The sequence below is a fragment of the Hippopotamus amphibius genome, chromosome 5, assembly GCF_030028045.1.
Source record: "Hippopotamus amphibius kiboko isolate mHipAmp2 chromosome 5, mHipAmp2.hap2, whole genome shotgun sequence".
Lineage (NCBI taxonomy): Eukaryota > Metazoa > Chordata > Mammalia > Artiodactyla > Hippopotamidae > Hippopotamus > Hippopotamus amphibius.
Genome location: NC_080190.1, coordinates 163,581,608 through 163,595,077, shown reverse-complemented (window position 1 = coordinate 163,595,077; position 13,470 = coordinate 163,581,608). Strand labels below are relative to the sequence as shown.

The window sequence follows — 13,470 nt, the reverse complement described above, 5'->3', positions numbered from 1 at the left end:
AAGACCTATGCCGCTAATTGGTGTGAAAAACAGAAAATTTCTAGGGTGAACCCTGGCCTCAAGTAGATAGTTTAAGAAAGAAATACTATATGTTTGTAAGGAGTATTAAGTGGCATAAGAGGTTAAAAAAAAAACCCAAGGAAACCACTGAATAAATATTTTATGAAGTAGTTGCCTTAAGATAGGCCTGGATCGGAAGAAAAGATTTCTTTTCATGAAGCATTTGGTATATGCATTAGTTTGGCTTTACATAGACCAATTTCTTCTTTGAGGCTGACCTTATCATCTGTCTTTTTCATACTCTCCATGTAAAATAAAATCAAATCACCCAATCCTCTATTATAGCGATCCTGCCATCTCTCAAGGCCAGAGGCATTGAAATCATCTTTGTATTGTTTTTTGCTCTCAGTAATTATAGGTAAATCCAGTTGTTGTAACTGACATCTCTCTCACATCTCCTCACTGCCCCCCTTTCCATCTTTTAGTACTTCTATCCCAATTAAGAGCCTAATTCCCATTCTCTTTTTGGCAACAACTCTAGAGCTATAGAACTTATTTTCTGACATACAGTCTCTTTCTTTTTGGTACAGTCTGCCCACTATCATTAGTTAACTTTATTTAGAAGATTGACTTAATTGTTATTCCCTTTTTCTAACACTGTAAGTGGCTCCCCATTACATATAGAAGAAAAATATGACCTTAAGCTAGGATTTAACTTAAGCAAGGATTTAGTCCAACCCCAGCTTTCCTTTCCAGCCGTTCTTTCAGTAGTTGCTGTACCTTATTACACTGACTACATTGAATTACACTCTACCAAGTCATTTGAAAGCACGCTTTTCCCCACCGACTGGTTGGAATACTTTGTGTACCTGCCCATCATCACCTGCAAAAGCCTAGCTCTTCCATGGATCCATTTTAGTTTCTTCCAGTCTAACTTAGTCTTCCCCTCACCCCCCTTTCATTCCTTGTCTCTTAGCATGTTATTGTGGATGCTGTGTGGATACTTACATGCTCTTAATAAAGGCAGGGTACGATGTCATAGTCCTCTTCCTATCCTCCATAGCATTTAAAATGATCCCTTGTATATAGTAGGCAGCCCATCAAGGTTTTATTTAATTGCTTAATATCATTTAAAATAGTTTTAAAGAAGTTAATCTTTTAAAAAATGTCTTAATATTCTTTTTAATCTTTTTAAGGAGTATTTAAGTATTGTGTGTACTTGAGGGTCTAAAAAATAAGAGTGTGTATTAGATTAATTTAAAAAGCATTAGATGGGCACCCTGCCTAGATCCTTTTATAGAATTACTTAATAACTTATGAACTGATATGAAGTGTCCTTATTTTCCACACAGGCAGAAGGAGAAAATGAAGTAAATAATGAATTGGCAAATCGAATGTCTTTGTTTTATGCTGAGGCAACCCCAATGCTGAAAACCTTAAGTGATGCCACAACAAAATTTGTATCAGAGGTAAGCATTGCCTAGAAAGTTATTCTTTGCGTTGATACTCTTCTGCCTGTCTGCAGATAGGATGATCTCAGAGGGTCCATGACTTTAAAGGCCGTCTAAGCTGATAGACTGAGATGTACTTTGGGCACTGAGTCTGGTCCTCTTCCCTGAGGCCCACATTTGCACATCTTCCGCCCACTTGCAGTTGCTCTTTGGGTGTGTAATCGACACCTCAATACTGTCACAACACCAAACTGAAGTCTTGATTGTTTTTCTCAATCCTGCCTTTTCTCCAGCCTTCCCTGTCTCTACCAACAGTAACACTGTGCAGGCTGCTAGCTTAGGGGTTATCATCCTACATTCCTTTATCTCACCCCTACATCCACTCCATCAGGCAAGGCAGTCTCTTTGGCTCTCCCTGCAAAATATACCCTGAATCTGAAAACTTAACCCTTTATTACCTCTAGCTACCTGTCCAGATCAGCTCACCGCTACTCACCTGGATTTCTGCATTCATGCTCTATTCTTATTTCTTCCACTCTTGACCCACTGCAGTCCTTTCTTCAAAGAGCAGCCAAGTTAACTTCTTAAGACATAAACCACATTCCCTTCCTCGTCTGCTTAAAATGTTTCCATTGACTTCCCAGTGCTTGTAGGATCAAATCCAAATACCTCATGGCTTATGAGGCCTCGTCTGCATATTGTGGTCGTTTCCACCCAGCTGTAGAATGTAAGGGCTTTTTGGGAGAAGGGAGGCTCTTAGCTGTCTTGCTCATAGCTGTATCCTCCAAGCTTAGAACAGTACCTAGAATCTAGTGCATTTTTTAACAAAATTAAGAGTAGGAACCAAATCTCAAAGTTGCTAATTTTTCATGTTATGCAAGGTTTAAAATTTTTCTTAAGTGATAACTGTTCGTCACTCTTACTTTTTTTGTTCTCCATACACTTTTACAGAATAAAAATTTACCAATAGAAAATACCACAGACTGTCTAAGCACCATGGCTAGTGTGTGCAGAGTCATGCTTGAAACACCGTGAGTATTTGCTGGCCTTTTCATTTTAACAGTCCTTTTGAAATGATTGTCCAGATATGAATGTGTCATATTTGGAAGGTGGAAATGAAGTTTATCCCAAGTATGTAATGCTAACATATGAACAAGAATTAAAATAATTTGACAGTTTTGGTTAAGTATAAAGTACATGTGGTTTTCAGGTGCGTCAGACCCGTCAGACTGACTCAGATTCTTCAGAATAGGGATTTTATGGTGCCTTTGCAGGAATAGAAGAACTTTACAGCTTGTCTAGTTATGCCTCTCATACACATCCTTGTTCCCTTTTCATAGAGAACTTTGCCTTTCTGCTAGAGGGCTGGAAGAATTATACTTATCCCTGTCCCTCAATATTAATTCTCAGTCCCGACCTTCCCCCGTGCCGCACCCCCCCCCCCACCACGGCGCGCCCATCTAAATTCTCTTCTGGGTTTCTCCTCTCTCTCAAGCCATTTGTAATATGTACCACAGTGTTTTCTGTCTGGATTTTCCTGTCAGCAGGCAGAAAGAATTCCCCCTGCATTCCTGAATAATGTATGGTTTTATGATTAGTTTAGTTTTTGTGGAACTTTTGAAGGCACTGCTGATCATCATACCATCGTTCTTATTTAGGGGAGTAAAAGTCCTGGGGAATGAAGGGACTTCTGCACAGTGGCCGACCTCATGCATGTGCTTGGGTGTCTCCATTCTGGTTCTGGACTCTTTCTGCTATGCTCTGCTGCCTTTTATGTAGACCAAAGTGCTATTTCTTTTTTCCCATTTGAGAGAAGAATATGATTGAATTTTAGGAAATTAAAATCCAGTAATACAGTAACGTGCTTAGATCAGGTTAGCCCCTAAGTAGCAAACGTGCTTTCTCTGAAGCTAGTGACTTTTTTTCATCATATGGGTGATGACAGCCTTTCAAAGCACCCATCCCCAAACTTTTACTTTGGGGCTACTTTTGATTTCTCTAAAATTGTCTGATCTCCACTAAGCAGAAGGGGTAGTATACAAATGTGCATATAGAGACCAGAATATTTAAGTGATAACTGCTCCACACCTCTCATTTCTCTGGAAATCTCACTGCAGAGAAGGCGGGAGTATAATCTTAGCATCTCTTTAGCCATCAACAGGATACTGCTTTGAGCGTCAGTCAGCTCGTGAGTTTGAGGTGTGCCTCATCCGTCCATGTCTTTTCTACCCTCCAGGGAATATAGAAGCAGATTTACAAATGAAGAAACAGTGTCCTTCTGCTTGAGGGTAATGGTGGGCGTCATAATACTCTATGACCATGTACATCCAGTGGGAGCATTTGCCAAAACTTCAAAAATTGATGTAAGTTCTGTTTTATATAATTCCCAATAATTTCCATAAGTGGAAACCATAGGCTTTTATTTAAAGAGCTGGCAGGCTGCACTCTGTCACAGATTTTAGTTTTATAGTTTGTGATAATGTTGGATTTTGGTTTCCTCTCTTCTCTTGCAGTATTTCCTATAGCCTGTATACAGATGGAATAGAATGACTGAAAGATAACTGTACTGTCTTTTAGAGTATCTCCTTGTAGGGAAATCTCAGTACTCATAAGTGATACTTCTGCATATTTGGCAATATATGTGAATAACTAATCAGACATAAAACATTATTTTTATTGTATCCTTTCATTCCTTTGGCCGAAGGCCATTTTAAATGAAAGATTCACTTCCATATATATATTAAAGGCCAGTAGGGGTGCCCTAATGAAAAAAAATTGAAGACTGCGTATTTTCCTGTCTCCTCCCAGTCATAATGATTTATAGCTGTAGCCTACTTTGTAATTTCTGTCCTCACTCTCACATCTGGTTCATAAAAATTATAACCAGTATTTACTGAGAATTGTCTTCCAGTTACCCTTTGACAGCTAGTTTCAGGCTCCCAGCATTTCATATGTAGATTACTGATGACCAGCCAGTCTTCTTGCCTTCATTCATATCTGTTCTGTGTAAGGAGAAATAAGTCAGTATTTATTGAATGATTACCATGTCCCAGGAGTTATAACATTTGTTCTCTCATTTAACTCTGAAAGTACTCATAGCATGTAGGTGTTATTTCCCCTGTACTAATAGAGAAATAAAGTTTAGAGAGATTTGTAATATAATTGCTAGTGAACAGTACATGGATTTTGACCCCACATCTCCGTGGCTTCCAAAGCCTGTGATATTTCTACCATGCTCTGCTTTTTCGCAGTAATCAGGCCTGTCTTCCTTACAGATCATCTTCACTGAGTTGTTCCCTTTCTAAACAGTCTGTAACAAGTCCCTGCTGCCGTCCCCATCAGTCCCAAATGAGTCCTCCCAGCTTTGGAGGTCCTCTGTGAACTCCCCTGTGCGAGTCATTTCAGCCCCACGTAGTACTGTCCTCTGCATGTGATGAACTTTGTTACTTTTGTCGTGGGGTTCGTCTACCTGGAAGGTGCCTCTTTTCCTTACCGGCATGTCCATTCCATCCTTTGAAAGGCTACTCAACACCTTTTCCAAGAAGTCCTCCCTTAGTAAACCCTTAGTTTTCTTATTAGTGTGGGTGGTGCTTCAGCTTGTCTGATTTGGTTCCCCAAAAGTTCTGTTTGACCAACTGAAAATAACACTTGGGTAAATTTTTTTTTTCCTATTCTAAGAATAATCATTTTCATATTTCTAGTGTGTAATTTCTCATGAGTCCCATAGTTATGGAGCTGGTTTAAGTATTAACTATTTTGAGAATGAATGTTAGATGAAACAGTCGATGTTTCACCTTTTCTGTTTTTCTTCTCTACTTAGATGAAAGGTTGTATCAAAGTTCTTAAGGACCAACCTCCTAATAGTGTAGAAGGTCTTCTCAATGCTCTCAGGTGTGTATATATGTGTACAGGTACATATGTATAGAACAAATGTATTAAATGCTTCAAAATATGAATAATACATGAATATAGATGTTAGAAATGTGAAGATCTCATTTTGTTTGTTGGTAATCTTGCTTTCAGATATTGGTTACAATATTTTTATAATGAAGAGAGAGAGTGTGTGTGTGTGTATAGAAATGAAAATAGCAGCTTCATTTCTTTGCTAAAGAGGTTGGCTTTCACTTTTTGCCCCCCTTGAAGCAAGGATTGCTTATTTTTTGTTTTTTAATGAAAGTAATTGTAAATAAAATTCAGAAAACAGGAAAATTTAAAGAAAAAGAGGGAGATGATGAAACCTGTTTTGAAATAAGCCTCTATTAACATTTTGGTATATATCCTTCCAGAGTTTTTCTTTTTTAAACACTTGTATATAGTCATAGCTCTATATAATAGTTATCTTGTAACAAAATAATACCATACAAACTGTTTAATAACTGGCTCTTTTCTGTTAATGTAGTATAATTTCATTTTCTTGTTCATAATACAGATCTCTTATTTTTGTGCATTTCTTATAATATTTCTTATAAGGAAAATAAAGTAGTCAGTCATTATCTGATGTCTTCTCAGCTTAGACTTATTTGATTTAGTTACTGAAGCACCTAAGAATCCTGGGATGTTTTTAAATGAAAATGTCAGCACATTATAACATCTTGACTACAGATATTTAGTTGGTAGTATGATTTTCCTAACATAAAAGATGGTTTGCTTGTTACTTGATTATTTTGTGTTTGAACACAAAAATTATATGAACACAGAAATAGTGACTTTTTGAGGTCATAGGCCATCTTTGCTTTTCATTGCAGTGCATTGTAGTTAACGTAATAGAATAAACTGATCTCCAACTTAGTATTATATTCCCCACATTTTGTGAGCAAAACAGATTGTTATTCTTGTGGATACTTAGTCTCACACCTGGTAAGTCATAAAGGAAAATCTAAGATGTGTCATTTCAGCTGAGTTGGAACCATGAAATTATTTTATTAAGATGATGAAAAGTGTTCTATAAGCAGTGACTCCTGAATAAAGGAGATCTATTCTAAATGAATGCCAGAATGATTAAGGAACATAATGTAACAAACAAAAAAAATCCTTACAGTGCCAAATTATTTCAGCCACAAGCCTATCAAAAACCTCAAGTTTTTGGAAGTTTTTACTCTGGAGAATTTTTTCATTGGTTTTACCAATGTATATGGTTTTGTGACTCTTTCCTACTTGATCCCTTTCTGAGGACTCCCTATGTCCCCGTCAGCCTGACTTTTCTCCTGTGCCCTTTTCTTTCTGATTGGCTAGACTCTTCCAAAGCCAGCAAGTGATAGGAAATCTTTTTTTTTAAGTAAGAGGTAATAGAGGTCTCAGAGGTTTTAGTATTACATATGTCTTTTAGTATTACATATTTCTTTACCCTGAAGAGACTGTGCTTCAAACATTAATTTAAAAACTCAGCGTTTACTTTTATTTTTCAAAGTGTAAAAGTAGTTTGATATAGGGCAAAGGAGGGCAGTGGCGGTGAGTGAAAGGGTGTCGAAGTCCCCCACGCAGCAATCTGCGTTTGAGGGAAAGGGGAAGAGAAGCACCACTGAGGCAGGAGCACCTGTCTGTTTTAAGTTTTCTTTCCAGATGTATAATGGAAATCAGAAAATAAAGTTTGTTGCAGAGATAACTCTTAAACTGTTTTTATTCACAGTGAAACACATATTCTGTGTCTGGTTCTTATTTTTCACTGGGTGGTTTTGTAGGGTTAACCAGTATACTTGTTGCTGTGTAGTAGTGGTTATAATTAGTATCATTTTTATATCACTGCATTTACAGTGCAATCTCATGGCTTTATTGAATCTTTACCATAGGTGGGTGGTGGATATGGGGTGCTGGGGGTGTCTCCATCATACAGTAGTTCTCTTGAGCTCTTGAGAGACTCAAAGATTATATAGCTAATAAACGTTGGAATCTATTTTCAAATTCAGGAATTTATCCTCGAAATCCCATATACTTGATGCTACATCATTGACCCTTAGGTTTACCGTGAGATTGAACTTCAGTGTGCTTTAGAATCATCTGGATGGGAGAGGGAAGTGCAGATTCCCAGGTTACCACCTCTTAGTCTCTTCATTAGGTCTGGGGTGGGGCTCAGGCCCCTCATTTTATAAATAAACACCCCATCTGTTGTAGATAACACTGATACTTTGAGAAACACTGTTCAGACTAAACCTACCTAGCCCTTAATATGCTTCACTCAGAGCAAAGAAGATACTGATAAGAAAACATTTTGGAATCTCCAGTGTGCTGTGCAAGTGTTGTTATTTCCACCTCTACAAAATGGAGCACATTTTTGCTGCATTTTTTTCTTTTGTAATGAATAGCTTATTTTTTAGAGATGCTCACTCCATCATTTTCCTCAGAGCCAAATTTTAAATAGTATAGTTGCATACATAAATACATTGCTAATTTTGAATGCTTTTCTGTAGTAACGATATAGCTCCTGCCAACTTAGAGTATGTGATTAAGAGAAAGCAATGAGCCAAGTCTACATTTTACAGGTGGAGAAATGGAACCAGTTGCCTTTGGTCATAAGAGAAAGAGAAAAAGAAAGCTAGAGCTGGGAGTTAGGTTCAGTGTTAGATAATTGCCATCTGTATTAAGTTTAAAAATAAAAGTAAAAAGTAAAAATAATTGCTTTTCTTTGGTAGGAAAGTCATATGCACTTGGAAAAGGACTTTGTGTTTATGTGTAAAGTAAAACAGTACCACACGTGTTCATACATTATTTTCACATACGTTAGATGCCATTGAGCTTTTCTTGGTAAGACTGTGATGATGCTTCACGCCTCAGGATTGGCTCTGTCCAGAAGGATCTGAGGACTGCCAGAGCTTGTGATCACATCCCTTGGGAGGAGCGAGAGCACGTATCTGGGTAGAGTGGAATGTGCTGACTACTCCTGCACGGGCACAGTCCACTGCTGAGAAGTCACGCTTTACTCGGCAGTAGACATTGTGTCATGCCTGTGCAGCTGTGTAGAGGAGACGGAAACAACAGAAATGAAGGGATGGATGTTGAAAATTCTTGTTTCCTGACATCAGTAGGATTATGTGTAGCTATATGTACATTATCTGCACTTGGGAAATAAAACAGAAAGGTTACTAATAAGTCTTTGCTACATCACCTACCACTTAATGTGAAAATACTCCTTGGTGGAGTTTTCTTTCAGCCTGGCTGCTTAGTTTCTTGTCTTCCTTCCACAAATACTCAGTACCTGTTACATGCCAGGCTGGTGTCTGTTCCGTAATATGAGAACAATATGGAAGTGACCTTGGAGTAGAATTGTGGAGTATATCACATACTTATTAAACAGGTATCTCTCTTTACCTCTCTAACAATTTAATTGAGTTGAGGTACTTTCTTCAGGTTTTAAATTGATTTGAAATGAATCTAACAAGAATTGAGTTTAAATTTCTTTAACACAGAGAGACCATCTGTGTCTGTCTGCCTAAAGAGGTACATTTCTTCAAGATAGGTGAAATGCTTTAACCGAGTTACCTGACCCAGCATTGAAGTTATGTCTGAATTATCTCCAAAATGTATCCCACATTCAAGCACCTGTTTCCATTGCTCCTAATCTGGGCGCTGAGACCCCGTACCAGCCCCCGGGTTGGTTCCTCTGCAGCTGCTCCTCCCTCAGCAGCCAGAGAGGAGTCACACGTCCCTCCCCTGTGCATCCTCCTCCCCTGGCTTTCCTCAGCCTCAGAGTAATGGCCGAACTCTTCACTGTGGCCTGTAGTGTCTGTGTGACCTGATGTCTCCCTGTCTCCAAGGGCCCTGCCAGTGCTTTCCTCCTTTGCTGCTGCCACCCCTTCTGTAGGATTAGTGTGTTATCTCTCCCTCTGCTAGGTTGTAAGATCCTGGAACAGTGCCTGGCACACAGTAGGCCTGCAGATTGAATTTCTGCTGTTGAAAAGAATCCTGTGGTGAATCTTCTCATAAAATAATAATCACTCTTAGTGATTCTTTTTTAGCTTCCTAATTTACATTTACATACTTATAACAAAATGTATCTACCTGGAAATAAAGCACTTAGAGAATTTGAAACATCTTGGGATATGACAGAACTGTAATAGTTGAACTGTCTTAAATACAGACTAGAACCAGGGGTTGGCAAACTTTTCTTGTAAAGGACCAAAGAATAAGCAAATATTTTAGGCTTTGTAGGCCGTGTGATGTCTGTCACAGCTATTACCAAAATGAATCAGCATGGCTGCGTTCCAGTAAAATGTTATGAACACTGAAATTTGAATTTCATGTAATTTCCATGTTAACATGAAATATAATTTTTTGACTTTTTCTCCCAACCATTTAAAAATGTAAAGATATGCTTAGCTCACAGGCCTTACAAAAATAAGTGGTGGGTTGGATTTGATCCACCGGCTCTCATTTGCCAACCCGTGATATAGGACAGAATTTATCTTCCTCTGAGCAGGAAGTTACAGCTAATTGTTTACTTTGCAGTTTAACCAGAGCATTTCAGCAAGGCAGTTCTAAATAAGTTAAACAGCCATTGGAGATTCTGTTTAAAAGGTGGGAGGAGCATAAGCTAGCAGGACCTGAACAGGGTTAAATCTGGAATGAAAAGGCATAATTTTGTGAGAGAAGACTGCCTAGCCAATTGCTTCTTTTACCATAATTATAGAAGCCAATGTAGGTTATGTTTGTTTTTTAACTTCCTAAGATTGATGTTTTCCCCTTTTAGGTACACAACAAAACATTTGAATGATGAGACTACCTCCAAGCAGATTAGATCCATGCTGCAGTAACAGTTCTGGAATAAGCACCTGCTGTAGACAGAAGACAGTATTCTGCAGTGGCTGAGAATGCACAGTTTTTAGTGATTGCAATTCCTATCTCATTTACTCTTGCTTTTTATTTCTTTCCTCTGTTCCTCTCCCTCTTTTTTTAATCATGTTCTTGTTCTTAAGACTTCTTTTCTGTGCCAAAATCAGTAAAGTTATACTCCGAAGGGATATTGTCCTTTCACACAGGCCATCTAAGGCAGCTAATTATGCATTGCATTGGGGTCTCTACTGAGAAAAATTCTGTGACTTGAACTAAATATTTTTAAATGTGGATTTTTTTGAAAACTAATATTTAATATTGCTTCTCCTGCATGGCAAAACTGCCTATTCTGCTATTTAAAAACCCTCGATGACTTTATTTTCTACTGCCGCTTTTTTCATGTGCAGCCAAAATGAAAATGTTTAAATTAACTGTGTTGTACAAATGGTACCCAACACAAACTTTTTTTAAATTAGTAAGACTTTTGTTTAAAGTTTTAAGTTTGCATTTTGACTTTTTTTGTAAGGATGTATGTTGTGTGTTTAACCTTTATTAACTAACGTTAAAAACTGTGATGTGTGCGTAGAATATTACGTATGCATGTTCATGTTTAAAGAATGGCTGTTGATGATAAAATAAAAATCAGCTTTCATTTTTCTAAGTGTGGTTTGGTTTACTGGTGTTTTGTTTTTAGGCTTCTAGAGCTTTCCCTATGTGTATTTTTATGGAGTGTATATACACATTACATATTATTTCCTTCTTTTGGGGGGGGCTGGGTCTTTTTATTTTTTACTATTTTAATTGCTTTTAAAATCTTGCCAAGTGCAGTAAGGCTGGTGATCTTGTCATACTTGACTTGTATTCTTGTTTTACACTTTTTATTTGTTTTTGGCCGCACCATGTGGTGTGCGGGATCTTAGTTCCTGACCAGGGATCGAACCCATGCCCCCTGCAGTGGAAGCGTGGATTCTTAACCACTGGACCGCCAGGGAAGTCCCTCTTTTACACTCTTGTATGGATGTAGTAACAGAAGGAAAACTATACTCTTGCTTGATTGGCATTTCCCAGGAGGAGAAGGTAGCAATGTGAAACAGAGTGTGGAGGAAAGAACAGTCCTCAATACTGGGAGGAGAGTGAGTATACGAGGGACTTCCAAGGAGAAACTGAAGGCCACAGTGTCACTAGTGGTAGGAAACTCGCATGCTTATTACTTTAAGATCATAAAACTTCAATCGTGATATCTAAGTGTCCTGATTGGGAGAAGCTGCTTAAAGGTTGTCTAGTCCACCCATGCTGGGTTAACGGTTAACTGTGGGAGAAAATCCCAGAGGATTCCATCAGAACCTTCTGGCTTATAGTGCCAGATGACCACACCCACAGCCCTTCATGATGGAATCCCTGCTGACCTCTCCGGCCTGACCTCACTCTCTCCCACCCACACCCTGTTCCCATCCAGCCTCAACTGTGTGCTGCTCAGATTGTTCTACGCAGTGTCACACTTCTGTAACTTGGTCCGGCTGGTCCCTGAACTTGTCATCCCCTTCCTCCTGCATATCTCTCTGACGAACGGCAGCTCTCAATCTTGCAAGGACCAGCTTGTGTCACCTCCTTGACGAAGCCTTCGGGATAACATGAGCCACCTCCTCCTAGGCACCTTCTAATAAGAGGATTGTAATGGGTTAAATAGTGCCACCCCTGCCCCAAAGATACATGCACCTGAAACCTGGAGGTGCCACTTCATTTGGAAACAAGGTATTTGCAGCTGAAATTAAGTCAAGGATCTGGAGGTAAGACCATCTTGGATTACACGGGGCCCTAAACTCAATATAAGAGAAAACACGGGGAAACGGACCCAGAGCCGCAGAAGGCCGTGTGAAGATGGAAGCGTGATTGGAGCAAGCCGGGGAACCCAGAGTCACCGGCAGCACCAGAAGCCGGGGGAGAGGCCTGGAACGTTCTCACAGCCTCTGAAAGGAACCAACTCTGCCCACACCTTGGTTTCAGACTTATGGCTTCCAGGCCTGTGAGAGAAGAAGCTTCTCTTGTTTTATACCACCCAGTTCGGGGTGACTTGTTATGGCAGCCCTAAGACTGTAGTACAAATATCTCATCCGATACCACTGGGCCTCTCTCCTGATACTGTGAGACCCTGAGAGAAGAGCCATGTCTAAGGCCCCTTCAGTGTCCCAAGGATCTTGCCCAGTACCCAAATGTAAGTAGGTGCCCAGTGTGTGTGCTTGAACGGAGCGAATGAACATAAAGATAACATCGCAGCTGAAACAGATAAAGTAATACTGCTGCGGCCTTCGCAGTTCACATAGTTTGTGATCTGCACATTGGAGAATAAGTGGAAAGATCTCTCAACCTCTGACCAGGGCTCAGCAAACTCATCTGTGAGCTAATTCTCCTGCCACCTGTTTCTTGTACAGCCTGTGAGCTAAGAATAGTTTTTACATTTTTAAAAGGTTGGCAAAAGTCAAAGTAATATTTTGTGGCATGTATAAAATATATGAAATTCAAGTTCCAGTGTCCAAAAATAAAATTTTGTTGAAGAACAGCCTCATTTGTTTCCATGTTACTTCTGGCTACTTTTGCACTACAACAGCAGAGTGGAATTCTTGTGACAGAGGCCACGTGGCCCTCAGAGGCTCAAGTATTTACTATCTGGCCCTTTAAAGAATGTTTACTGATCTCTCCTCTAGTTACGAGAGCAGGTTTCTTTGAGAGCCTAGTGTGTTGGAAGCACCGAGCTGCAGAGTGATATAAGGCTCTATCTCTGCTGCCAGGAAGTGGGTTTCATTTGGTCTTTTATTTGCCGTTCAGATAGCCAGAGAGAACAAAAAGGCATCTTCTCACCTGCTGGGTCTGATCTCTCTTCACATCTGTCCTCAGATTGAAGGATTATGGGGCCGGCCATGGGTTCGTCAGGAAAGAGGACCAGGATTAATTAGCGGCATCTGCCCTGTGTCCTGGAAGGAGGTGTGACTCTGCTCTGTGCAGGTGAATCTTCTATCACTAAACCAGCCTCCTTGTACCCCCTTTTACCTCTAAAATACAGCCTGGTGATTACCCCTCTTCTCATCCTTTGCCCCAGTCCGCATGCCTCTTCCTTCACAGCATAAAGTATCCATGGCATCCTGTCTTTCACCAGAGATACTCAGGATGATCTGTTCTCCACCCTGTTTCTGCAGCCCTCAACCTAGATGAGCAGAACTTTTCAATTGACTGTTTTCTCACTTTACAAATCTGGATTAAG

The 13,470-nt window shown here is 39.5% G+C and overlaps 1 protein-coding gene across 6 annotated transcripts in view; it reads left to right on the top strand.

The window, feature by feature from the left end:
- Nucleotides 1-10,875, top strand: part of CYRIB (CYFIP related Rac1 interactor B) — a 147,040-nt gene extending 136,165 nt beyond the window's left edge. For all 6 annotated transcript variants that reach the window (XM_057735621.1, XM_057735624.1, XM_057735619.1 and 3 more), the window contains 5 exons: nt 1,353-1,469; nt 2,403-2,482; nt 3,688-3,814; nt 5,272-5,342; nt 10,132-10,875. In XM_057735621.1, the coding sequence (XP_057591604.1) occupies nt 1,353-1,469; nt 2,403-2,482; nt 3,688-3,814; nt 5,272-5,342; nt 10,132-10,195 (459 nt within the window). In that variant the 3' untranslated portion in view covers nt 10,196-10,875. The remainder of the gene's footprint in view (nt 1-1,352; nt 1,470-2,402; nt 2,483-3,687; nt 3,815-5,271; nt 5,343-10,131) is intronic.
- The last annotated feature ends 2,595 nt before the right edge of the window (nt 10,876-13,470 follow it).